This window comes from Sus scrofa, chromosome 2 (genome assembly GCF_000003025.6).
Source record: "Sus scrofa isolate TJ Tabasco breed Duroc chromosome 2, Sscrofa11.1, whole genome shotgun sequence".
NCBI lineage: Eukaryota > Metazoa > Chordata > Mammalia > Artiodactyla > Suidae > Sus > Sus scrofa.
Window position 1 is genome coordinate 8,212,719 of NC_010444.4, and position 27,150 is coordinate 8,239,868.

General features: G+C 56.0%; 2 protein-coding genes across 7 annotated transcripts in view; both read right to left on the minus strand.

The window, feature by feature from the left end:
* Positions 1 to 3,423, minus strand: part of MARK2 (microtubule affinity regulating kinase 2) — a 62,272-nt gene extending 58,849 nt beyond the window's left edge. The window contains exon 1 of one of the 5 annotated variants that reach the window (XM_021082895.1): positions 2,807 to 3,249. In XM_021082895.1, the coding sequence (XP_020938554.1) occupies positions 2,807 to 2,860 (54 nt within the window). In that variant the 5' untranslated portion in view covers positions 2,861 to 3,249. Of the gene's footprint in view, positions 1 to 2,806; positions 3,265 to 3,401 lie in introns of those variants that run through there. The other 4 variants (XM_021082890.1, XM_021082891.1, XM_021082896.1 and 1 more) reach the window with 4 other exon arrangements.
* On the minus strand, positions 14,617 to 26,790 carry C2H11orf84 (chromosome 2 C11orf84 homolog). Of its 2 annotated transcripts, none has more exons than XM_003353799.4 (6): positions 26,400 to 26,790; positions 22,284 to 22,613; positions 22,051 to 22,200; positions 21,776 to 21,913; positions 21,409 to 21,609; positions 14,617 to 15,420 (listed from the first exon to the last, which is right to left on the minus strand). In XM_003353799.4, exons 1-6 carry the CDS (start codon positions 26,524 to 26,526, stop codon positions 15,209 to 15,211), a joined length of 1,158 nt encoding a protein of 385 aa, XP_003353847.1. In that variant the 5' UTR covers positions 26,527 to 26,790; the 3' UTR covers positions 14,617 to 15,208. The 2 variants fall into 2 exon arrangements, with proteins under 2 accessions (XP_003353847.1, XP_020938561.1); XM_021082902.1 differs by lacking the exon at positions 14,617 to 15,420 and adding an exon at positions 16,639 to 17,466.

Here is a 27,150-nt window from a genome sequence, read left to right on the forward strand (position 1 = left end):
GGTTTTTGGGTCTTTGGGGGGGGGTTGTCTTTTTAGGGCTGCACCTGTGGCACATGGAGGTTCCCAGGCTAGAGGTCTAACTGGAGCTGTAGCTGCCGGCCTGCACCACAGCCACACCAGATCCGAGCTGTGTCTTCTACCTACACCACAGCTCAGCGCAATGCCAGATCCTTAACCCACTGAGCGAGGCCAGGGATCAAACTTGCATCCTCACAGATGCTAGTTGGGTTCATTAACCCCTGAGCCACGACGGGAACTCCTTTAAAGTCCATGCTTTTACTAGAATGAGACTTATTATCAAGGCAATAGCGCTACTACGCTGAGAAGGACAACAGAAGCGATGAAGTGGCTCAGGGGAACTTAAATCCATAGAGTGGAAACGGGATGAGTAATTCAAAATCTGGAACAGGACGACAATGTATGCAGCCAGTGCCCTGGACAAAGTTATCAAGGAGGAGCCTATGCTCCCAAATGACTCCCACAGTTCTGCTATCTAAAATCAGTGGGTGCGCACTGAGTTCCTACTATGTGCTCATCCATTGCAGGGAAGAAAAGAAATCAATGCACACATCACAAGAAAAAGACCGTGGCAAGAACACATTCCCAATGAGTAAACAGCACAAAGAAACCACACTGAGACACTGTTACTCTACTTTGCTGAACACAATGCCCCCCACAGCCTCACTCAGAGAGTAGGCACTCGACTGCCACTCCCCAGATGCCTCAGGGTGCCAGTCAGTCACTTAGCCTCCTCCTACCAGCTCAGAATCAACAGTCTGGGAAAGTCCTCTGGTTACGCAGGATTTACCTGCTAAAATAAAGGTTGCTGAAATAATAGGGGAAAAAAAAAATGGAAGAGGCACCCTCGAGAGGGCCTCTAGAAAGCAGTTCCCCATAAGGAGAGAGAAACAGCTGGCATGCGAGGGAAAGACGGTGAGATACAGACGATGCTCCTATTTCCAAAGACCTCGGTCCCATGCAGAGCCACTGCCAAACCCAGTGCTGAAATGGAAATCAACCACCCCTCCCTCTCCACCCCTGTTTCACCCCCAGAAGCAATCAATCAATCCATCAGTAACTAAAGCGCCAACCACTGCGTAGAAAAACTTATCCAGAGCTCCTCTAGAGTTCCTGACTGCCTGGATGACAGAGTGAGGGAGTAACAAGAGAGAAAAACGCAGGAAAGTGAAAAGAGGGAAGATTTTTCAGAGAAAGACATTAACCTGCAAGAGGATATAACAAAGGTTCTACTGCACTATGCAGAGAGAAGGGAACAAGAGGGAACCAAAGAATGAAATGAGGGAAAAGGATGCAAAAATCACCGAAAGCCCCAAGGGGAGAAGAGCCCTCTTTTCAAGTCAAGTGTTTCTGCCCTGTAAAGTTCTCCACGGAGAAGGGTGTGACAGGAAGGGGACTCTCCACAGAGCAGGCAGCAAGGGACACTGGAGACGGGGAAAGAAAGAGGAGGGGTGGTAAGTGGACGCCTCGGCTCAGAGGTGAGATGACACAGAAAAGGCTAAGGCTTGGGTGACAAACGATAGCAGTGATTGCCAGGACGAGGGGGAGTGTGAGGCTCAAGAAACCAGCATGCAAAATACCCGGCCCCAGAGTTACAAAGACTAGCCAATCACAAGGGGGTGGGTAGGAGCACATGCAGGGAAAATAAGGATGAGGCGAAAAAGGCAGGAGACTAATATGGAGATGAAAGGCAATCCTGAGCAAGAGCTACAGTAAGGAAGACAGGGTGGGGGTAGAGAAACCGGAAGGCAACAAGCAAGGGGGGAGATACTATGGAGAGGGCCAGAGGCAGGAGTGGAGACAAGGAAGCGTCACGGTCTGCGTCGCGGTCTAAGGACAAAAAGGGAAGGACGGTGATGCAGCGGGGCCGGGAAAGATCTGAGCAACAGGTTGCGGTTAATGGAGTGGGGCTGAAATAATGTCTTCCCCTCGGCAGGAAGAGCTCAGGGAGCAGACTGGTAAAGTGCTCACAGTGAGAAACAGGAGACCGGGGCACCCCAGAGGAAGAGATCGTGACCAATCCAAAGGCTCTGACGGGGGTGAAGACTGGAACCCCCAAGACAACCTGTGGGAAAACTATGCGCATGACAGCTGGATGGGAAACACGGAAGCAACAAATGCCAGCGCGAGGCACCAGGGAGCTCCTGGAGAAGAGAAGGGAAAGTGATGAGCCAAGAGTAGGCGAACGATTTGGAAAGGTGATGAGGGTGGAGCTGGTGGGTTGCAAGCAAGACGGCGAGCACAATGTGGAGAAGCAAGAGGCAGCATAAAACGCTAGGGAACTGGAAGAGGATAGGGACTGAGAACACACTCCAGGGCAAGGCCCCCGAGGGTGGGAACCGGGACTGGGAGAACCGGTGCGGGCGGAGGGGACGCAAGGCTGGAGGGATGGAGGAAGAGGTGGACAACGATCTGGGGCAAATCGCAGGGTGCTACTGGGGGAGCAGGAGGGTGGCTGCTTTAAGCGTGGGTGGAGGAAGACCAGAAAGGCCCCTGAGAGAAAAAGGGAAGAGAAGAGGAAGCTGGGGAGGTAACACGGAAGAGCGCAGGAGGGCGGTGAGGGGAGACGGGGGGGTCGGCAGAAAGACAAGTGTGCAGCTTGGAGTCTGGACGAGGTGGGTCCCAGGACAGGACTCGGAAGGGGGATGTGCGGTGCCAGGAGCCAGATGACAGGGCAGCCGAGGCTTACAGAACGGCAGCAGGGGCACGAGGAGAACTGAGGAGGGAGGAGGCTCTGCAAGGTGCAGGGGCCCAGCCAGAGAATTCGGGGAGCCTTCAGGCTCCTTACCTGCTCGGTGTCCCTCTCGTTCAGCGTGGGTAGGGGGGTCCGGGCGCTGGACATGGCGCCGGTATCTCGGGGGAGGGAACCGAGAAGCTTGGAGGAAGGGAGGGAAGGGAAGGCGCGGAGCCCGGCCGGGCGGGGCTTCTCACAGCAGGGGCACCCGCCGCATGGGCCCCGGCCGGGGGTGCGGGGAGGCCGGGCTGCCGCTCACGCCAGCCCGGGGATGCGCCGCTCGGGCTAGGCCGCGCCGGCTCCGAGCGGCTCCGGACCGCACCCCCCCGACCCCCGGCTGGGCTGTGCCGCCTTTCGGCCGGGCCGCGCCGCTCCGCCTACTCTCTGCCGCCGCAGCCGGCCGCCTGCCTCGCTCCTCCCCTGCCCTCAGCGGCACTGCTCCGCGCCCGGCACCCAGGCAGCCGCCGCCGGACCTGCTGCTCCCAACATGGCCGCCACCACCGCCGGCCCTCGGCTCTTTCCGCCGGCAGCAGCCGGAAACATCCGAAGCGGCTTGAAACGGGAGGGGGGCGCGCCTTCTCCTCCCGGCCACGGACTACGGGTGAATTCCGGAAACACCCGAAGAAGGTAGCCCCGGGGACGCGCGCACCTCCTCGATTCCGAAGATCAAGCTTCGGCTCTGTTTACGGAAATCCACGAAGCCTCCCCGGGTACTCCAGCGATGCCCACAGGCTTTTCCCCGCCCACTTCGCGGGCTCTCGGCTGTTTCCGGAAACACCCGAAGCTGCTCCTCGTGCCGTGAGCCGGCCACGCCCCCATCCCGCCCAGCAGCCGACGGCGGTCGTCGGCCATTTCCGGCAACACCCGAGATCGGGCGAGCTTCGGGTCATTCCCTCGGGTGGTACCCAGATTCTGACTCTTCGTTTCTTTCCGTCAGTTTCCGGGTATTTTCAAACCTTGAACAGGGAGTGTGGATCCCCTGTGCGTGTTACTATTTGACTAAATAGAAAACGAAGCTGTTAGCTATTGGCATCCTTTGGTTCTAAAGTCAGCCCATAAATTCCATTTCATTTCTCATCCAGTTTATCTATCAACATGTGTGTCATCTGTCAGATGCAGCGTTAGTCTGCTACCTGTCTACCTACCGTTCATCACCTGCTATTGTCTATCGTGGCTTCTATTTATCTATCCATGCATCCCACATCTAGTCCACAGGGCTCCTCAAGGTCTCAGGCAAGCACTAGGTCAACGTCCTTGGCTTCCAATGCCAGAGGCTGCAGAGGTCCCCCCAGCCCTGGCATTCCACCCCCAGCTCTGCACAGTGAAAATGCTGTGTGATCTTGGAAAAACACATAACATCTCTATGTTTAGACTCCTCAATGTCCCTATCTTGAAAGAATCCATGCCTTTGTTCCAGTGATGACATTCTAAATAACATCTTTGAATTTCAGTTGCCTTTTTTTTCCTTCAGAAAAAAAAAAAAAGTCTTTTAATTGTTCAAAATAGCACAAAATGACATCGCTCTATGGCAATATTGAGTCACACCAGTTCCCTTTTTAAATACCCCTGTGAGGTAGGGCAGGAGAGACATTCTCGTCTTAATACACATTTCAGTTATCCCTTCTAAGGAAATTCATGGGAAAGAAAAGAGCAACTGGCTGAAAATGAAGATTCCTTAGGATGGCCCAAAGAATGAGCACCTGGAAAAATCCCTTTCCTTCCCTGGGTCTCAGCTTCCCTATCAGTAAATTGAGACCACCAGATTCATGAGCTCTGGGGTCCCTCTCATCTCTGCAGGGCCCCTATCTTTAACAGGAAGTCCATGTGCCAACCTGAGTCCTCTCTTCAACTACCCCGTAGACTGTCTCACCAGGGAGAGGCAGTAGGCTGACTGATCTGATTCCCCTGGTTCTAAGTGGCCCCCACTCATCATGCCCTAGTCATTTTAGAAAACCATCCCCCCAAACTCACCCTAAGATAGGCAGAAGCGAGAATCCCCACAAGAGCCAGAGACCAAGGTCGAGCAACAAGTCAACAGGAGTTCCCTGGTGGTGCAGTGGGTTAAGGACCTGGCATTGTCACCACCATGGCTTGGGTTGCTGCTGTGGCCTGTGAGTTCAGTTCCTGGCCTGGAAACTTCCACATGCCATCGGTGTGGCAAAAACAAAAAACAAAAAAAAACAAAAAAAAAAACAAATCCCCAAAAGCGCCAGAGTAGAGAGGCCTAAGGGCTTATGGGGGAAAGTGCTTGACACTTGACTTCCAATTCCCAGTTACAGCATGTGGAGCAGAGCCCTTGGCTAAGTCAGTCAGATAAACAGGCAGACCAACAAAAGCAATGAGAGGACGCTATGAACTTCCTCAGCAGCAGGTATAGCCTACAGTCCTGGTAAAGGCGGGGGGCTCCAGGACACCCCCCCACCCCCCACCTTAGCCACTGAAGAAGTTGGTGAAAGGATACAGAGGGAGGAGGTGAAAGTGGGAAAAGAGGAAGAGGTGAGGACAGAGGACATTCCCCCACCCCAAATTCATCTGGAAAATCCATGAGAATGATCTGCCCTCTGGTGGCCAAAGAGAGACTCACTGCTGATTCCTGTACCCAGTATCCCCTCCACGGCTTGGGTCCAGAGAGGAAGGGAAAAGGGGAAGGAGTTGGAGGAGCAAAGGAACTTGCACTCAGGGGTCCGCCTTGGCCCCTATCTAAGCAAACTTGACTAAGCAAACTCTACTCCCTCCATGCCTCTCCTTGCTCAAGTCCCTTAGCCCCCACCTCTACCCTACCTGCTCTTCTAGCTTCACAAGGCTGCCTAACCGGTCTCCCTGCCTAGACTGCCTCCAACCTGCCCCACCAGACATGCCAGAATAATCTGCCTAGAGTCCAGCTCCAATTACATCTCTGCCCAGCTGGAAGACTCTTAGAAAGGCCTTGAGCCTGATTTACTGCTCTTCTGTCCCCTTCCTGAACTTTGTACCAAGAGGGGCTCACGTTTTCCTTTTATACTGGGCCCGACAAATTGTGCAGCCAGTCCCAATGGTAGGAAAAGCCTTTAGCCTGCATTGAAAACTCTGTACAGGAGTTCCACTGTGGCTCCGTGGTTAATGAATCCAACTCAGAACCATGAGGTTACGGGTTCGATCCCTGGCCTCCCTGAGGGGGTTAAGGATCCAGTGTTGCTGTGGCTGTGGTGTAGGCCGGCAGCTACAGCTCCGATTCGACCCCTAGCCTGGGAACCTCCATATGCCATGGGAGCAGCCCTAGAAAAGGTGAAAAGACAAAAACAAATAAATAAATAAATAAAATTTTTAAAAAAAGAGATGGAGTTCATATATGTCTTCTCACAGCTCTGAACCCACTCAGTCCTCGTCCATGATTAAGTACTGCCCCACATTTACCATTCTCTAATCTGCAAATGCGTTCATTCACAAATCTCTAGTGAGCACCTACTATGTGCAAGGCAGGGACATCAGTGAATCAAACAGACAAAGATCTCCGTCTTTGGGGAACTTACATCTCAACTGGGGGCAGACAGACAACAACCATAAGAGTAAACATTAAGGCCATGAGAAAAAACTAGAGCCACCTAAGGGGGATCAGGGCTGCAGAGGTGAAGGGATGGACAACGAGTTGCAGTATTAAAGTGGTTAGCGCAGGCGTCCCTGAGAAGGTGACCCTTGAGCAAAGACTTGAAGGAGGTGAGGGAATGAACTCAGCAGCTGTCTGGGGGAAGGGCATTCTAAGCAGAGGGCATGGCCAGTGCAAAGGTCCTGAGCCACAAGCAGGCCTGGCTGTTCAAAGAGGCCAGAGTGCCAGCTGTGGTGCAACTGGATCGTTGGCGTCTCTGCAGCGCTGGGATGAAGGTTCGATCCGCAGCTGGGTACAGTGGGATGAGGATCTGGTGTTGACGCAGCTGCAGTGCAGTTGGTCACCACTGCAACTCAGATGTGCTCCCTGGCCTGGGAACTCCATATGCCGCAGGCAGGTCAAAAAAGAAAAAAAGGGAGTTCCCATCATGGCGCAGTGGTTTACCAACCTGACTAGGAACCATGAGGTTGCGGGTTCAATCCCTGGCCTTGCTCAGTGGGTTAAGGATCCGCGTTGCTGTGAGCTGTGGTGTAGGTCGCAGATGTGGCTCAGATCTGGCGTTGCTGTGGCTGTGGTATAGGCCGGTGGCTACAGCTGCGATTCGACCCCTAGCCTGGGAACCTCCATATGATGTGGGCACAGCCCTAGAAAAGACCAAAAATAAAGAAAGAAAAAAGAAAGAAAATAAGAAAAAGAAAAAAGGAGAACAAGCAAGTCCATGAACTGAAGCCGACACTAAGCATGGGGGTGAAAAGGGAAGAGGTTGTAGGAGAAGAGGGCAGAAAAGTGGTGTGGAGCTTAACACCAAATTCCCACCCGGGTGCCCCAGGCTGGGGATCAAACCTGTGCCTCTGCAGTGACCCAAGCCCCAGACCCATTGTGCCACAGCAGGAACTCCCTCAGGATTTCTTGATGGATCGGGTTAGGAGGTATGCAAGAGAGAAGTGTTAAGGATAATTAACCTGGAAAACTGAAAACAAAACAAACACAAAAGTAAAAGCATCTATTGTAAAACAACTATACTTAAAAAAAAAAAAAATTGGAGTTCCCACTGTGGCGCAGGGGAAACAAATCTGACTGGTATCCATGACTATAAGGGTTCGATCCCTGCCCTTGTTCAGTGGGTTAAGGATCCGGTGTTGCCATGAGCTGTGGTGTAGGCCACAGATGTGGCTCGGATCCTGTGTTGCTGTGGCTGTGGCGTAGGCCGGCGGCTGTCGCTCTGATTTGACCCCTAGCCTGGGACCTTCCAGATGCCACGGGTGCGGCCCTAAAAAGCAAAATAAAGTCAAATTAAATGAAAATTTTTAAAAAGTAAAGGCATCTACCACAACCGCAGAAACCAAGCAATAGGACCAGTGCCATGATGGCAACCAGAACTGGGGGAGGCGGGGTTATGGGGGGTTTCCAGGGAATTTAGGTTGGCCGTTCCCTACGTGGCTAGGCTGGGAGGGAAAAAGCCAAGGGGACACCAAGGTGCTGGGTGCAGGACGTCTTCATGCTCACTCTGCAAACCATTGCAATTCTCCATCTCTCTCCTCCAACCAGGGGAGCCAGAAAGCCTACTCATGCCAGGCAGGTCACTGGGCGAGGGGGTCCATGAGAGCCCCCTCCTATCTCACTGAGCTTTATACACACTCTCTTTCTCTTTTTTTTTTTTTGCGGGGGGGGGTGTTGTGGCATATGGAGGTGCCCAGGCTAGGGGTCTAATCGGAGCTACAGCTGCTGGCCTACGCCACAGCCACAGCCACGTGGGATCCGAGCCATGTCTGCGACCTACACCACAGGTCACAGCAACACCAGATCCTTAACCCATTGAGCAAGGCCAGGGATCAAACCCACAACCTCATGGTTCCTAGTTGGATTCGTTTCTGCTGCACCATGGAGGGAACTCCCTCTCTCTCTTTCTTTTTTTTTTTTTTTTTTGGCTTTTCTAGGGCTGCACCCACAGCACATGGAGGTTCCCAGGCTAGGGGTCGAATCGGAGCTGTAGCCGCCAGCCTATACCAGAGCCACAGCAACGTGGGATCCGAGCCGCGTCTGTGACCTACACCACAGCTCACGGCAACGCCGGATCTGTAACCCACTGAGCCAAGCCAGGGATCAAACCCATAACCTCATGGTTCCTACTCAGATTTGTTCACCACTGAGCCACGACAGGAATTCCTCTCTCTCTCTCTCTCTCCTCTCCTCTCCTCTCTCTCTCTCTCTCTCTCTCTCTCTCGGTGTCTCTGAACTTTTCATCATGCCATCGCTACACATCCTGTTGAATTCAGGACATTTCGGAGACGTTAGCGTGTGGGAAATGTGCATTTTAGAATTGATGGAATAGAATATGTTTATTAGGAGTGTCCTCTGCCCAGCGACCACCAGGATGTGACCTACGCAAGGACAGGAACTCTCAGCCTCCTTCCCCTTTCTTGGGGTTAACCTGCACTGGCAGCTGTGTCCTATGTGGATATAGTCACACTTACAACAAGCAGGCAGCATCGTTACTTCCCCGGTTCACTAAGAAGGAAATCAAAGCATAGAGAAGCTTGGTTTCTTGCCAATGGGAGTGGGAACAGGGGAGTGAACCATCGGGCTTCGCAGCCCGGGAGAGGTGGGTTGTGTCGGGTAGCGGGCAAATACACAGACCCTGCTGCCAGGCTGTGCCTTAGCAGTTATGTGATCTTAGGTAAGCCTCCTCACCTCCCTCTATCTTAATTTTGCCACCTGTTAAATGGGGCTACTAAAAGTACCTACCTCACAGGGTTGATTTGCGAGGCTGTAATGAGTTAACACAGAAACGTGCTAGGACAGAGCCGGGTGGACAGCCCATGCTTTGTGCGGGCTGCCCTTGTTATTAGGCTTACTCGAGCCGGCCTCCCTGAGTCTTCTTCACCGTATCTTCCCAGAAGAACAACACTGGATCGGATGTAACAGAGCCCATTCTGGCCCCAGCTCTGTCATGAATGGATCATGAGCCATTAGGTAACTCCCTTGCCCACTCGGGGTCTCAGTTTCTTGGCTCTCTATGGGGTCTTCCATAATGCCGGAGACGGAATGGGTGCAACTCCCCTCCACCCCCGGAGAGTCATTTGTTGAAATCCTAACCCCCAAGTGATGGTATTTGGAGGTGGGGCCTCCGGGAGGTGATTATGTCATGAAGGCAGGGCCATCGTGAGTGGGAATAGGGTCCTTATGAAAGAGACCCCACAGAGCTCCCCAGTCCCTTCCACCGTCTGTAAACTAGGAAGTGGACCCTCACCCAACATTGAATCTGACAGCACCTCGATCTTGGACTTCCCAGCCTTTAGAGCTGTCAGAAATACATTTCTGTTGTTTGTAAGCCATGAGTCTATGGTGTGTTTTATGACAGCAGCCTGGACAGACTAAGACTCTTCGAAACCCTAACCCAGCAACAGCATCACTCTTGCCCTTATTTATTTATTTTTTTTTTTTTTAGGGCCGCACCCGCGGCATATGGAAGTTCCCAGTCCAGGGATCTAATTGGAGCTGCAGCTGCCGGCCGACGCCACAGCCACACACCAGATCTGAGTCGAGTCTGTGACCTACAACAAAACTCACGGCAATGCCAGATCCTTAACCCACTGAGCAAAGCCAGGGATTGAACCCACATCCCCGTGGATACTAGTTGGGTTGGTTGCCACTGAGCCACAACAGAAACTCCATCTTGCCCTTCTTCTCCCGTGACCTGGCATTGTGTCTGGGGTGGAGGAGACTGTCCTTGCCAGCCTTGCCCGTATGCACCTACAGAACAGCAGCAAAGTCCAGTTGCCCATAGAGGCCACTTTGCTGGGCATCTCCCCTGGAATGGGCGGGGGTGGGGTGGTTGGGGGAGAGCTAGGGCCCTATCTCTTCAGTTTATGGCTGTATTCAAAACACCTGAACAGGTGTACCCATTGTGGCTCAGTGGGTTAAGAATCTGATTAGCAAAAAAAAAAAATTGGAGTTCCCGTCATGGCGCAGTGGTTAACGATCCATCCGACTAGGAACCATGAAGTTGCGGGTTCGGTCCCTGCCCTTGCTCAGTGGGTTATGATCCGGCGTTGCTTCGAGCTGTGGTGTAGGTTGCAGACACGGCTCGGGCTCGGATCCTGCTTGCTGTGGCTCTGGCGTAGGCCGGAGGCTACAGCTCCGATTCGACCCTAGTCTGGGAACCTCCATATGCCGCGGGAGTGGCCCAAGAAATAGCAAAAAAAGACAAAAAAAAAAAAAAAAAGAATCTGACTAGTATCCATGAGGATGCGGGTTTGATCCTTGGCCTCGCTCAGTGGGTTAAGGATCCGGTGTTGCCACAAGCTGGGGTGTAGGCCAAATATACCACTTGGATCCCACATTGCTTTGGCTGTGGTGTAGGCTGGCAACTGTAGCTCTGATTCGACCCCTAGCCTGGGAATTTCCGTATGCACAGGTGTGGCCCTAAAAAAAAAAAAAAAATCTAGAAGTTCCCGTCATGGCTCAGCAGTTAATGAACCTGACTAGTACCCATGAGAACGCGGGTTCGATCCCTGGCCTCACTCAGCGGGTTAAAATCCAGTGTTGCCATGAGCTTTGGTGTAGGTCACAGAGGCAGCTCAGATCCAACGCTGCTGCGGCTGTGGTGTAGGCCGGCAGCTACAGCTCTGACTTGACTGCTAGGCTGGGAACATCCGTATGCTACAGGTGCAGCCCTAAAAAGACAAAAAAACCCAAAAAGCAAACAAACAAAAAACCACCGGAACAGCGAATGTATCTCATCAAGCTGACAGTTGTGGGTCTGGGTCCGTGTGGCCCTTTGAGCCTGAGCTCTGAACCACTGCCATGTACAGTGGCCTTGACCTTGGAGAGCCACAGACACATGTCCCCAAGGCAGACCACACACCCAGGATGTGGGTGCCATAGAGGGCAAATGGTCAAGTCAGGGAGAAGGAGTGGAGGGGACAGGGCAGGGTCTGGAAAGAAGCCCCTCCCTATGCCCTGCCTTCTAGAGCAGCCCAAGCTCATGTGGACATCACTGCCTTTTTTTTTTTTTTTTTTTTTTTGCTTTTTAAGGCCACACCTGCAGCATATGGAGGTTCCCAGGCTAGGGGTTGAATAGGAGCTGTAGCTGCCAGCCTACACCACAGCCAGAGCAACGCAGGATCTGAGCTGCACCTGAGACCTACACCACATCTCAGGGAAACTCTGGATCCTTAACCCACTAAGTGAGGCCAGGGATCAAACCTGCAAACTCATGGTTACTGGTTGGATTCATTTTTGCTACCCCACAATGGGAACTCCCTGTCATGCTTTTGTATCTTCCAAATACCAAGCCAGCCTGAGCGAGGGTCAGAGGTCGTTGAGTGAGGTGAGAGCCAGCGGGCGGGGCCCCCGAGCCTTTCTGAGGGGCAGGTGAGAACCAGGACTCCCTCCATCCTCAAAGCCCTCAGCGTGGTTCCCAGACATTGTCACCTGAGACAGGTGAGATGACCATCTCTCCACACCACTGAGATCCCCTCCAGTGGGCACTGCCAGGCACTGGGCAGCATCCCTGCAGGACCTGGGGGACTCTGGAAAGGGGCATGGCGAGGGCACCAAGCACTGGAGCAAAGGGGGTGTCTGATGTGTGTCTGCCGTCTCGAATGAGATTTGCTGGCTCCCGTAGGTCCACTCCCGCCCCAAGCCTAGAACCCACCTCTGGGCTCTGGAGAGCTGTATCAGGGTCTTCCTAAAGCGCAAACAGGCCATGAGCGCAGGAGCCGACAGCTCTGTAATTGGACAGACCCTCTCAGCCAGCTTCTGCTCCTTTAGCTGTTCTGCTCTGGGGTGGCGGACAAGGTACCACATGCAGCTGAGGGTGCCTGTTTGTTTGTTTGTCCTGGGCACCAGTGGGGGCACCCCCAATGGAAACCTACGCAGGCTGGGTCCTTCATTCCCGCCTGTGTGCTCTGCCCCTGCCCCTGCTTCCCCTGGCCTCCCAGGTGTGAGACCTGAGGCACTGGTGTTGGTGTCAGCGAGGCCTCACCCGCTTCCTGGAGGCTGGTGCACTCTGTCCGCGGGATGAGGCTGTTCCTGGCCACATGCAGTGATATGAAGGTACCCGGTTCCGGGGAGGCAGGAAACCAGCCACCTCCTGTCACCGCACCTGCAAGCAGCAGCCCCCACCGTGCTCATGCTGCCTTGGGGAGGTCCCACCGAGGGGACAGACACAGAGGGCCCTCAGGGACCTCTCCCACCCTGGTCCCCTGGACACCTCAAGGCCGTGCAGGACTTTACAGCTTACAGAGGGCCCTGAAGGCAGTCTCGCTGGAGCCACACTGCAGCTGGGCTGGGTGTGTGAGGGGTGCTGGGGTTGGGGAAGGGAGGTCAGGCTGGAGGAGCTGCAGAGTCTGGATCAGAGCAGTGACGGAACTAGGAGCCCCCCCTTTTCCAATCACACCCCTACATGCTGCAGTTTCTCTTCAAAGACTGGCTTTGCCCACAGGGCTATTACTGGTCTCCAAAAAGAGCTCCCTAACCGGGATGCCTAGGAGGGCAGTTGTGAAGGTGGCAGGTGGCTGGCATCAGAGCACAAGGAATACCGGGCACCAGGGGCAGGGGCGTAGCACCCCCTTCGCCCACCTCTTCATTCAGCTGTGGCTGGACTTATGCATCAAACCTGGACAAAGTTGCCACCATCGGCCCGCGGGTCACTGATATTTGCACAGGAGGCTTCCCTGGCATCACAGGCTCTAGGGTGGCAGATCTGGCCCAGGTGGTGGACCCCAAGCGGTCGTCACCCACATTCAGAAACTTTCTTTGGGGGGAGCCACACCCCTGCCTCCACGCTCTCCCTCTCCCTGGAAGCCCAGAGGTGCCCACAGGCAGCTCCCAGCCACACACGCTCAGAGTCCGTGGGATCCTGACCGAGGCTGGGCAGATCCCTGCCACCCTGGATGTGGGGCACCACGCCACCAGCGGTCATGGTGGCAGCCACTTGGTGCAGAGGCTGGGACCAGCTTGCACGGGAAAACATTGCACAGGAATACACACCGAGAGGGTCCTTGACAAACATTTATTGAGCACATACTATGAGCCAGGCCCTACACAGGGCGCTAGGAAAATGAAGTCAACGCGGTGCAGCCCTTGCCCGGAAGGAGCTCACAGTCTAGCGGGCCGAGCCTTCAATCATAATTAACAGCTGCCAAGGAGTGTTTGGCGTCACAACTGTGCGAGCTTTTACATAAGTTCTTCCAATTGCCAACACCCAGCAACACAGCCACGTTTTTCCAAAGCACACTGGCATGAATGTAAACACAGTCACACGAGTGAAAGGACAGACAACCACCACCCGCAACAATGCAGAGTCTGCATTTCACAGCCAGACTGTCAGCGTTATTTATTCCTTCCTATTAGGTAGGATGAAAGTTTGGCCAATTTGCAGAAATGATAAGACACAGGGGAGACCCGTGGCCCCCCTGACGTCGCGCACTGGTGAAGCCACCCTAGGCACGAGGGCTGCATCCTTGCCCACTTTTCCTCGTCCAGCACCGCACACCTGCTCTCCATGGAAGAGGGCCCACACATCCCTGGGCTCCTTCTCCCGAGTCTGTCAGTACGGGAGACACAACCACGTCCCAGGAGCCAACTCACACCTCGTCGGGCCCGTGGGTGACACCCCTCAGACAGGCACACAGATCCTTGTGGATTTAGGGCCCAGCTTTCTGGTCCGTCTCAAAACCGGACAGGGTTGGGGTCGTTACAGGAGGCTGGAGGAATGGAGCAGTGGGTGGGCTACCCCTATTCAGCCCACTCACTCCTGGATTCTAAACATGACGGTCAAGTTTGGGATCTGAACAGAAGCTCTCTGCCTCTCCCGAAAGCCCCATGACCAAAGAGGAAAAACACGAGTCCACTCAGATGTGGCCAAGAACGGCTGGTTTAGGAGGACGAGGGCAAGGAATCTAGTGAAGGGACCCAAAGCAGGTCATCTCCTGCTCTGGGGACCAGGAAGCCAGCCACCCAGTGGAGGTGCTGGCCACAACCAGGGCCCTTTGGAAGGGCCACAGTCTCAGTTCCTAGGGGGTGAGTGCCCCTGGGGCCTCCAGTGTGGCCTGCCTTAGACGGAGGCCTGCCACGTGGGTCGGGGGAAGGGGAAAGGGCGAGGTGCTCCTCTGATGCCAACACAGCCTCAGCCCACGGGCCCAACAAAGCCTGCTCCTGTTTCAGCCTCCAGGATAGTGGCTTTCTGGCTCCCACCCAGAACCACCTCTCAGCCCTTCTGCCCCTCGAGGTCGCTCCAGGAAACCCCTCCCCCCAATGATGGCCCAGACGGAACTCTCTTCATAAAAAAAAATAATTTATTGTCAACAAAGGAGATATATACAACAGGAAAAGAGGTGAACACGAGAGCAGGAGTGACCGAGCCCCCAGGCAGGCTGTTCTGGCCACCTGCGGGGACGGAGCGGGAAGAGGTAATGGAGGCTCCTGGTTTAGGAGCCCGAACAGGTGGGGGAGGAGAGGCAGCCCCCGAGGTAGTGGGACTCAGTTCAACACCGTCGCGACCACCTCTTGTGTAAGGCACTGTGCCAAGGGAGAATGGTGGGGGCCGAGGGGCGGGAGGAGGTCAGGGGGCCAGAGGTCTGGGTCAGCAAAAGGAAGGATTGGGTGGGTGTTCTCCACAGGCCCAATGCCCTACTGCACGACAGCCCGACAGCCCTCGGCCCCCCTGGCCTGGCCTCTGTCTTGCTGGGGAGACGTTCTCCAGCGCCGCGGGGACAGCAGATGCTACCCGCCTTCCTCTCCTCCATCCTGCCTTGGCACCTGGTTTTACTCTCCATCAGGTGGCCGAGTCGGGCAGCTCTGAGTGACAAGCCGAAGGGGGACACTGCCTCCTCCCTCCCTCCCTCCCACCCCAGAAAAGCAAGAACCTACACGCCACTCCCTGCCTCTGGCTGCCCCCTGACAGTGGTGCTGGATTCCGACAGAACCGAGGGCCAGTCTGGGGTGTCACCTGCTCCCACACCCTTGCTGCCCTGGGGGTGCTTGGACCAGTCTTGCAGGAGGCTCACTGCCGGGGGCTCCTCCAGCCGCACGTGGATAACCTGGAGATCCAGCGTCCCGCGAAGCCCCGGAGGGGGAGCTGGGCAGGGATGGGAGCAGAGAGCAGAGTCAGGGCCCTCCAGGCGGCCCACCACAAGGACGTTCCCTGGGGGTCTTGGCACACTGCACCCTCATTTCAAGGCCTTCAATTCCACAGCCCAGTACCTGTGGTCTGAGGGGAAGCCCAGGGACAGTGGGAGGCTCAGCTTGTGGCTCATCCAAGGACCAGCACCAAGCACTAGGGCCTCCTCGGGCATCAGCAGGCCCCCTGCAGCCTGCCTCCCCCGTGTATTTTGGATGCTCTGCGTTGTCCCCTGCTCCTTCCACTCTTACCTTCAGTGGACTCCATTTCATCTAAACCTTCCTGGCACCCTAGCCTGATGGGTTGGGGAAATACCCCCAAGCAGAAAAAGGCCTGGCTTTGCCCACAAGGGAGCTCTCAGGTGAACATGCAAGGTAGAGGAAAGAGCCCTGGACGGCGATTCCTGGCTCTGCTTTGCTGCCCTGACCATGGAGGAGTCAGCTGTCCCCCTTAGCAGCGCAGAGAAGCTACTCATAATGGCCAAAACCTCAAGAGTGCCGACAGCCACAGGGCAGCTACCAAGTTGTCCCTTCAACATGGCATATGCAAGTTACATTGAAAAGCAAAGAAAACGGGGGTTGCAACTGTTGTGGCATCGTATTACCTCGGGGTTTCTTCCGCACTGTTTCTAGAGACATGGTGATGGATTGACTGCTTTTTTTTTTGTCTTTTCTGTCTTTTTAGAGCCACACCCGTGGCATATGGAGGTTCCCAGGCTAGAGGTCGAATCGGAGCTACAGCCGCTGGCCTACACCACAGCTCACAGCAATGCCCGATCCTTAACCCACTGAGCGAGGCCAGGGATCGAACCCACAACCTCACGGTTCCTAGTCGGATTCACTTCCACTGTACCACAACAGGAGCTCCAGAGACACGGTGATTTAAAATGTGGCAGAGAAAACAGGTACAATTTTGCTGTTAGGTTTGTTGAGACTTAAGACGACTCCATGGCTGCCACTGGGCTGTGCAACTCAACAAAATGCTTTGTGTCCACAGGAGCTTCTTTCGTCTCTCTGACAAAGGAGCCCACTCATCTGCTCTTTAATTCAACAATAACTTACTGGGCAACTGCACTGTGCCCGCTCCTCCAGGTGCTAGGGGTATCCCAGTCCATGGGGCCAAGTGGTCTTGGAACTTACGTCCCAGTGCTGAGAGCCAGTGAACAGGACAACGAAATTAAAAAACACATCTGTTGTATCATATACACAGACAAGACAGCCGTGAAGGGAGCAGAGTAGCAGGGAAGGCCTCAGGGAGCTGACAAGGGAGTGAAGATGTATAGGAAACGACGGGGCAGCGGTGTCTGGCTGGGGCACAGCACTCCTCGTGGGAGAAAGAGCAAATGCGGACGCCCCGGTGAGTGGGAGAGAGAAAGGCCCCGGCGTGAGGACCACCGGTCACCACGAGGACTCCGGCTTTTATCTGGAGGGTGAGGTGACACTGCCGGAGGGCTCTGAGCAGAGCAGTGACGGGATCCCACTTGTGTTTTCAACAGGGGCCGCGGCTGCTGTAGGAGACGGACGAGGGCAAAGAACAGAAGCCCACTTGTCTGGGAAACAGGTTCGAGGGTTGTTTAAGGAATCGTGCACGGAGGTCACAGCAGTAGGAGCGAGGGGGTCGATTCTGAGCAGTTTGAAGGTGGGCCTAACAGGTTAGCTGACGACCGATGTGGAGTCTGAGAGATGGAAGAGGATGACTCCGAGGGTTTGGCCCAAGCAAATCAAACAGGGCTTCAGCTTCGCGGGGAAGCGGGGTGGGGAGGGGGAGGCAGGGTTCCCCTCAGAAATGCCAAGTTTGAGAGATCTCAGAGGACCATCCAGACATGTCACATGGGCAAGAGAGAGGCCGGGACTGACGAAGGAAAAAGGTGGGCTTGTGAGCTGCTCAAAGGCGCTTCGAGCTGTGAGCCTGGACGCATCACACAGGGGGGAGCGCAGATCCTGAGCCACAGCCGGGTCATCCAGTCCGTCATCTGTTCCTTCACCAAACATCCTGTGCTGGGCACTGGGGAAATCCCAGTGAATGAAACAGAAACGTCTCCACCCAAAGGAGCACACATTCGAGAAATGGAAGAACAAGCCCAGAAGCCAACCTGGGAAGCTGGGAACAAACGGGCAAGAGGCGCAGGTGCAACTGCCTTCGAAGAAGCCAGGGGCAGAAATGTCTCTGGGAAGGAGGGAGGGAGGGGAGCCTTGGTCCTGCCAGGCCCGGAAAGACAAGGTCTGAGACCTGGCCGCTGGGCCTACCCTGACAGACACCAGTGGCGATCCTGCCAAAAAAGCCATTTGAGCGTGGGGTGCTGAGTATGAAAGTTGGGACTCAAGTGGCTTCCAAAGACAGTCTTGGAGGCAGTCAGTACAGAAAAGCTCTCCAGCTTTGCTGAAAAAGGCTTAGCGACAAATGGGACAGGGGCTAGGGTGGCTAGGGAGGGACGAGGGGTCCAGAAAGGAGAAAGAACAGCTTTGTACAGGGCGACAAGGAAGAACCAGAGAAAAGAACAATTCATGGTCCGAAGGAACTGATCCCGGGCACTCCCCGCGGGCAGGGCAGGTCTGCACGGGGCCCAGGAGAAAGGCACGGGCTGCCGCGTACCGGCCACACCGGCCGAGTGGAGAGGGGACCACACCTCCCCAAGGCTCAGTTCCCTCTTCTGTCGAAGGGACGTCATAATACAGAACCTAAGGTGGCTGCGTGGGTTTCAGGAAATACCATACGAAAGAGTTCAGGAAGTGCCAATTCCTGCGGGCGGCAGGGAGGGCGGAGGGGCGCGTGACGGGGAGGGAGCGTCGGAAGAGCGAGAGCAGCGGGTGACCAGAGCCCCAGGCCCTCAGCGAGCAAAGCCGGGAGGACGCATCGGCCCTGGGACACGCGGAGGCCCCTTGGCAGCCTGATCCCTGAACTGCCTCCGCTTCCCTCCCAGTTGTGCCCAAATCCCTCTGCTTCCCCAGCTTCGCCCCCCTCCTTCCTCCACACTTGTGCACGTGTGTGCATGTGCACACCTTCTCAGAGGGTGGCCGGAGCCTGTTCCTCTTGTTTCTCACTAAGGCTCGTCTCTGAGCAGAGAATGGAAATGTCACCACCAGAATGACAAGTGAGGCAGCCACCACCCACTCGCCTGCCAATAAATCCTTCCTGAGGGCGTCCTTGGTGCCAGGCCCTGTTCTAGGTGCTGAGGGTTCAGCAGTGAACAGGACCTTGCCCCTTATGACGCTTACAAAATCACCGTCTCTCTCTCTCACACACACGCACACGCACACACGCACACGCACACCCACTCCCTCTCCCTTCTCCTTGGTCCAGCCTGGGAACACACTGGGTTTAGCCAAGGTATCCCAAGCCAGATTTCTAGCTCCTATTCAAATTAAACACCAGCAAGACAAAGAGACTTTTTTGGGGGCCACAACTGTGGCATGTGGAAGTTCCTGGGCCAGGGATTGAACCTGAGCCACAGCAGTGACAACGCCAGATCCTTAACCTGCTGAGCCACCCCGGGGAACTCCAAGAGGCTTTCCCCACTATTTGTGAGTGGGCTCTCATGCCGAGAGGCCCCTGAAGTTCCTGGGCCAGGGACTGAACCAGAGCCACAACAGCAACGCCAACCACAGAGGGGACAGTGCTGGATCCTTAACCTGCTATGCTCCCAAAGGGTAGGATCTTTACTCAAATAAAATCCTTGGAGAAATTGAGTAACTCCAAGTAGAGACATTCTGGTTGAGGCCTCACAGGTTTCTGAGACACCTGAGTGTAGGTTTCTTAACACCCCAAACGGTCTGGAGCCACGCTCTGCAGAGCCACTGTGAGCGCCCCATCACTCTCTGCCTGCCGACCCGCGCCCTGGGGCAGACTGTGAGCTTCTTGGGGGCAGAGATGGCCGTGCCCTTGTCATCTCCCAGAGCACTTCCCTTGGGGCTGCGCTTCAGGAACACTTTCTGCTTTGTCACTTAGTGTCGCCCGCAGTTTCTGGACCATCTCCAACCTCCACAGGTCCCTGCCACTACCGGGAACCCCCTCACATCATTCAATCAGCCCTGTGAACCCAGGCTTTGCCCACTCCCCCCATATGAACCTGAGATCTCAGGGGGTGCCCTTCTCAGCTACTGGTCACTCCAGAGAGGGGGAGTTTGGGCGCAGGGTACCCCAGGGCCTGAAATGAAGGCCCTCTTTTGAGAATGAAACCAGAAGACCCATTAGCTAGAGGAAGAGGCCAGCCATTTAGAGCAGGGGTCCGGGAGGATACACAGGGGCTCAGGAAACACTCAAGTCCAGGCAGAGCCCAGTCCTGGGAGGCGACTCTGGATGAAACCTGAGACAGTGAAGACCTTGAGCGGTGTGGCCCGTACCCAGACTAAGAAAAGCGGAGCCCCTTTTGGTAAAAAATAAACAGATGAAAGCACTCGTGCACCTACAAGCACACAGAGCCGTAAGGCTCCCCCCCAGGTGAACGTGCAGGGTGGAGGAGCCAAGTTCCTGACAGTGGACACCACCAAGGCATGTTGCCTTTTTTTTTTTTTTCCTGCTTTTTAGGGCTGCACCTGCGGCAAATGAAAGTTCCTAGGCTAGGGGTCATATCGGAGCTACAGCTATGCCACAGCCACATCAGATCCAAGCCACGTCTGTGACCCACACCACAGCTCAAGGCAATGCCGGATCCTTAACCCACTGAGTGAGGCCAGGGATTGAACCTGCGTCCTCATCGTTCCTAGTCGGATTTGTTTACACTGTGCCATGATGGGAACTCCTCTCCTCTCTTTAGGCAAAGAGCACACCTCCTTTTTTGAGAGCCCTGCCCTGGGGAGCCTCCTGCACCCCATGTGCCATCAGGGCTCCAACTTCAAATGCCCATTTCAGGCAGGAAGGACAAGGCACTCTCTGTGTCACCCATTCACTCCTTCAAGAGCCCAGGATGCTATGAGCAGGGCATGGCCTGGAGAGACCAAGAGAGGAGCCAGGCTCAGCTGCTGCCCCACTGGACAGACTAGTCTCCACTGAATTCTGCGACTGCTTGGTGACTGTGGTAGCAGAATCCTCCCCAAAAACGTCCATGTCCTAACCCGCAGGGTCAGTCAATACGGTACATACTACACAGGAGGAAGAACTAAGGCTGCAAATGGAACCGACACTGCTCACCAGCCGAGTGTGCGAAAAGAGAGACCACCTGGATGGTGTGGGTGGGCTCAGGGTAATTGTGAGGGTCCTCAAAGGAGGAGGAGGGAGAAGAGTCAGAACAAAAAATGGCATTGCTGACTCTGAAGACGGATGGAGAGCATAGAACGCAGGCAGCCGCTAGAAGCTGCAGGAGGCAAACCTCTCCCCCGAGGATCCAGAAAGGACCATCGGCCCAGTGAGAGTGGCTCAGGTCGCTGATCTCTGGAACTAGAAAGTAGCACATCTGTGCTGGTGTAAGCCACTAAGTTTGCGGCAATTTGTTACAGCAGCCACAGGAAACGTGTACAAGGACCGTGGAGAAGGACCAGCTCTCTGAGGCTCAGCCTATCCATCTGGAGAAGACACTTTTATAGAGGACAGAAGATCTGCACATAAAAGTCTCTTAAAATCAGACCATGTGACAGAAGCCCAAGTGCTCACTGCTGTTAGACAACACACAGCGGAGGTGGCAGGTGCTCAGTCTCATCTCCTGTATTCAGTCTCATCTAGGCCCCTGCTCTTCTAGGGCCAAGGTGGGCAGCTCAGGCTCCAGCTGGACTCAACCTTAAGTGGGTGATGGATGTTGGGCTCTGGGGAGCACTGGCCTGACACAACCTATTAACCAGGACACGACCAAGGAGCTCGCGAAATACTTACCTCTCCGGCCAGCCTGTGTCATTCAAATCCACCTGCCAGGGGACCGCGGCATAAGCCCCCTCTACCCCTCTTGGAGGCCAGACCCCAGGGAAACAGCCTGCCTGATCCCCCACTCGTTGTCGTCGTCCCCTCCCAGGAGCTCACCTGGAGAGGGGCTTTCCGCCTGGAGAAGGCCTCCTTCTGCAACTCCCACCTCTTTGGGCGAGTCCTTGCTGTCTGAGGCCCTGAGCTGGGTGTGGGAGAAGAGCTGGAGGACGAAGCCGGGGGGAAAGCTGCCATCGGTGAAGTGTCGGACCTCGGGGGGAGCTGCGAAAGTCTCTGTGGGTGAGTCAGGTGAGGGGGGATCTGGAAGGGAGGACAGGACGGACCGTGAGTCCAGAAGGCCGGGCTGCCCACCCCACCAAGGCCAGCATCCCGAGGGCGGAGTCTGCGGCCTCGGGTGAGGTGCGGGTGCCGGCTCCCCCTCCCACGGCCCCAGCCTTCCTCCTGGAGCCCACACCTCCCTCTTCACCTGGGTCAGGGTCAGGGTCCAGGTCCAGGGGTTTGGTCATGGGTCTGCCTCTTTTCTTTCTGACCGGCTCCTCTCCAGGGGGCTCCTTCCATCTCTGACCGCGGGGCTTCTTGCTCACTGGTTCTGGGGCCGGGGCGGCTGCAAGACACAGAGATCTTTTCAAGAAGCCCAATTCCTGCAACCTCAGGGCGCACCCCTCCCAACAGCCTGCCCCCACCGGCACGCAGGGCCCCAGCTTCCCCACCCCCCGTCCTCACTGGCTTCTCAGGACTGACCAGGAAGCTCCAGAGGGCGGAGTCCCCGGGGCCGGCTCCTTCTGGGGAGGGACGTGCTGTCCTCGGAGTCGAGGAGCACGACAATCTCCGCTGGCATTTTGGCAGGGTCGGGGTCCGAGTCTGGGTCTGCGTCGACATCCTGGCCTGGGTCTGAAGGGGGCAGACGCCCGTGAGCGACAAGAGTTCTGACTTCGCCCTCCACCACCGCCCCCGCCCCCGCCCGGCCCAACTACCTGAGTGGGGTGGGGATGGCTGCTCGGCTCTGAAGTCTTGCAAAAGGGCCACCCCCTCACTCCAGGCCTCCAGGATGTTGCTCTTCTCGGAAGGGCTCAGGTCCAGGGTGTGAGGGTGCTGCTCCAGGATGTGGGTGCGTGCCGTGTCTGCCGAGGGGGCCCGGATCTCGGCCCCGCACACCATGCACAGGGCGCGCCCGCTGCCTCCCGGGCTGTTCCCCACCAGGAACTCCTGCTCCCAAGACACCTGCTGCTTGGGCTCCTCACAGCCATCGCTGCCCGCCTCCAGCAGGCTGGGCCTCGGCGGGGGGGTCTTCTCCTGCTGGGCCACTACAGAGGGAAGGGGGGGGACCGATAAAGACAGAGAACCTGACTCCTCAAACATGAGCGTGTGCAGGGAACATTCCCACCGAGTCTCTTTCCCCTGGAGCCCATGAGGCGCTGGCCACGTTAAGCATAGCCCATGTGTCTCCGTGTACCCTACTACCTCAATCTGGTCTTGGACCACAGGTCCAACCAATTTTTCCAACAGGCTACATTCCTGCATGTTTTTGGCCTTGGCACATCTGTCCAGACCACCCGGGCATCAGTCTGGCAAACTCTGCTTCCTTCCCGGCCCTGCTCAAACCTCACCCCCGTCAAGCCCTCTCCACCTTCCACACCTGCAGCTGGTTAGATCCACACCGGACCTCCAGGCCAAAGTGCACACTGCCTTGAGGACAAAAACGGCCAATTTTGTCATCTCACGGTCCCCGCAGGGCCTGGCACGCAGGAGAGGAGAGGCTCAACGAGCCTTCTATCAGTGGCGCGTCCACGTCTATTCCTCCATCCATTAAGGCCCCATCAAGAGGCCACCCCACCCTGTTGGAACTAGCTTCCCCTTCCACAACGCCCAGAGCCTTTGCAGTGGTGACTCTACCCATTTCTACTGGTCAACATGCCACCTGTTCCCTGTGTCCATCAACCATGAGCTCCTACAAGGTTGGACCCCTTCTCAGCTCAGCAAAGGATGCAGGCTCAGACCCATGGTAGCCTGGCAGCTCAGTGCTTCTGATTCCTCATGGCCGCACCCGTCTTGCCTCCCAAGAAGGGGCAAGATACAAATATGGGAGGTCCCAACACCTGCGGACTGCCTGGAAGAGGTGGCATTGGAAATGGGTATGAAAATTGGCTTGGTTTCAGAAGACAGCTCCAAGGCTGGCTTGCACCTCTCCCATGTGACCCTGGACAGGAATCCTGACCTCTTGGTTGCAGCTGTGCTGTCTTTCCCACCACTCCTCCAGCACAGCTTTTGCCAAGGTCACTGATGATAAATCTAGCAGTCGGCTCTTGAACTTCATCCTTTGACCAATTGCTTTCTCCATCTTGATTTCTGTCACCTGGATTCCTGGGCACCGCCTTCTATTGGTTCTTCTCTTACTTCACTGGGGCTCTTTTTTGGGCATTCATGCCTGTTTCTTCTCCAAAAGACATGTCTTCTCACCGAGGCGTCTCTGCCCCACCTGTGCTCCCCGTTCCCCTCACCGTTTCTTTTCCTCCAAAGTACACAATGCCGTCTGATGCGCTTTGTGTGTTCACAGAGTTTCCCCACAACAACAGAGGTCCAGGACAGAATGGACTTTTTTTTTTTTGTCTTTTTTGCTATTTCTTGGGCCGCTCCTGCGGCATATGGAGGTTCCCAGGCTAGGGGTCTAATCGGAGCTGCAGCCACCAGCCTACGCCAGAGCCACAGCAACGTGGGATCCGAGCCGCTTCTGCAACCTACACCACAGCTCACGGCAACACCGGATCGTTAACCCACTGAGCAAGGGCAGGGACTGAGCCCGAAACCTCATGGTTCCTAGTCGGATTCGTTAACCACTGCACCACGACGGGAACTCCAGAATGGACTTTTTATCCTTCACACCTGTGCCTGCAGCACCCAGTGCAGGGCCTGCCATGTAGTGGCATTTAGCAGCGTTTGATGAGGAATGACTCGACCTCCAGACCGGAGTCAATGCGACATTCCATGACTCTGCCCTTGGATCCCTTCCGTCTACCTCGCTCCTCTGATGGTCTCTTCCCTACGGCTGCCTGCTGACAACTCCCAGGTCTACACCTCTAGCCAGACTCGCCCAGGAACTTATTTATTTTTTGCTTTTTAGGGCTGCACTCTCGGCATATGGAAGTTCCCAGGATAGGAGTCAGATCAGAGCTATAGCTGCTGGCCTAGGCCACAGCCACAGCCACACCAGATCCAAGCCTCGTGTGTGACCTACACCACAGCCCATGGCAATGCCAGAGCCTTAACCCACTGAGCAAGGCCAGGGATTGAACCCACATCCTCATGGATCCTAGTCGGGTTCATTAACCACTGAGCCACGAGGGGAACTCCCTTGCAGGAAATTTAGAGTCACATGCCCTAACTTCCCATCTGACCTTTCCGCTTACATATGTCATAAATAAACAGGTTCCAACCTTAATGCCCTACCCCACAATCCTGCACCCCAGCCCTCCCATCTCAGCAAGTGGGAAGCCCATCCTTCCAACCCCCTGGCCCAAAGCCTTCCTTTAGTCTTTTTTTCCTCCCCCACCCCAAATCTTCCAGGAAGCTTCTGCTTCAGGACCTGTGCACTTGTCATAAGCTCTGCCCAAATGTTTTGCCTCCGATTATCTACAGGTTCTCTTCCCTCGCTTTCTTAGGGTCTATGCTTAAAATGCATCTTTTTACAGAAGCCTTTCCTGCCCACTTGACAGGCAAATAAAACACCCCAACTCTTTTCTCCTTACTTTGACTTACTTTTCTCTGAATCACGTATTGCCACTCAACATGCGACACACATGTCTATATTTGCTTTTGTTCATTAGTGTGTGTGTGCACGCGTGCGCGTGTTCCAGAGAGCAGAGCTCTATCTTTGCTTATAGCAATTAGCATGGCCAGTCTAAAACAGTGTCCGAAATAGCAGGGGCTCCCCAAAATACCTGATGAATGACTTTTACTTCTCTGGGGAAGAAGAATGCTCTTGGTGAGAGGATTAACTCAGCCAGCCTGGCACTGAGCACTCAGAAGCAGGGAAAGAACCTCTTTTGCTTTGAAAGCTCTCAGAAGGGTAGCGGGCCTTTTCTTTCCCGCATTTTATAACCCCCATGACTGCAAAAAGAAGGCAGGCAGTGCAGGGAGACACGGATACACTCTACTGAAGCTAAAGGAAAAGGCCTCCCTCTCACCCTCTTTCGGGTATTGTCCCCCATAAAGAATGAGCTATCTAGGAATGAAAAGATCTGCATTTTCCTGAACAGTAAGGCTTCCACCACAGTGGCCCTTGACTTTTCTTTATGATTTGCAAGATCCTGAGGACTGCAGAAAGCGGTGAGGGAGGAGGGAAAAGCGAGAGCTCCCAGACTGCTCCTCAAACCCCTTCCCAAGGCCAATCTCTTCGTAGTGGCTGAGGGCGCCCTTCAGAGCACTTCTTTTGCAAAACTGGGTGCTGTTTGCTATCTATCCCTTTCACTCCTCAAGCGCTGGAATCTGACACCTGTGGCTCATTCAAGTGCAAGGCCCGGGAATGCAGAGGGGACAGCAGAAAAGCTTTAGGAACGGAGCGCCCTGAAAATCCTCCTCTTGGCGGGCTGAAGAGGCGCCTGCCTCCACCCACCGAGTCGCTCCGGACACCACGGTGCGTGGCCCAGCCTCCGGCCTGGAGGCCCTGCAGCCCCTCGGCCTAGAACACAGCCTGGACCATGCGCCTGCCTCTGCCTCCGCAGTATCCGCGGTTTGGGGGACCGGCCAGCGTCACCTCGAAGCCGTCGTGCTGGGCCCGGGCGAGGGGGCGCTCGGGCACCGGAAGATCCGGAGCGCGCGGGGCGTGGATCGAAGGCTCCAGACCCTGGGCGGGGGCGGGGGAGGGGGAATTCGGGGAGGCCTGAGATTCCAAACCCTGGTGGGGGTGGAGCAAGAACCCGCCAGGGCCTCAGACTGAGGGGGGGAGGGGGCGGCCGGGCCCCAGGCCCGAGCAGGTTGGGGGCGCTTGGGCCCCATACTGGAGGTGGAGGAGGGGGCACCAGGGCCCCCGACTGGGGATGGGAAACCCCGGCTCCAGACCGTGACGCGGAAGTGGGATCCCCTCCCATCCTCACCTCGGAGCATCGGCTCGGGCCGCGGAATTACGGCCACCACCATGGCCTCCTCGTCGTCCTCCCCTTCCTCGCATTTGAGCGTCACCTCGAAGCAGTCGAGTGCGGAGCCCTCGGCCTTCAGGGCCATGGCGCGGCCGGGGCTGGGGGGTGGATCTCGGTGACCTGACGCCGGAGGACAGCCGCACAGGCCTTGGCGCGCAAACCAGCAGCCGCCTCCCGCCCACTGCAGCCCCCTCCCCGCCGCTCGCCGGCCGGGCCTGCGACCGGCGCGTCAGGGCCTCCCCGAGACCTAGAGCGTCGGGACCCCGGGCGGGGAGGGCTCAATCCGGGGCCCCAGCCCCCGCCGCTCCCTTTTATGGAGGCTCATTGTCGGCGCCCGCCCGGCCGGCCCGCTGCGGGCCCGCCCCCGGCTCCGCGCGGCCAATCGCGCTTGGCCCCGCCCCGGGCACGCGGCTCCGTTAGAATCCCGGGGACCCGCAGGGGGCGGGAAGGGTCGTGGGCTTCCGGCCGCCCTCCCGTGCGGAGGCGGGGGTCGCTAGCCAGCAGAGGGGGCACCCTGAGTTCCCCAAAGCCAGGAGCATCCTGAGCTGGTGACCTCTCCTGGCGGGTCGCCCTCCACTCAAACACCCGTCGGGCACGTCATTGGCTGGCAAGGAGAGCGCTACCAGGGGCCCCAGGATTTTGATAGGGGTCGTTCTTGCCTTTTCCTGTACAAGCCTTCCTCCGCCAGAAGATGCCCCGGGCGCAAACA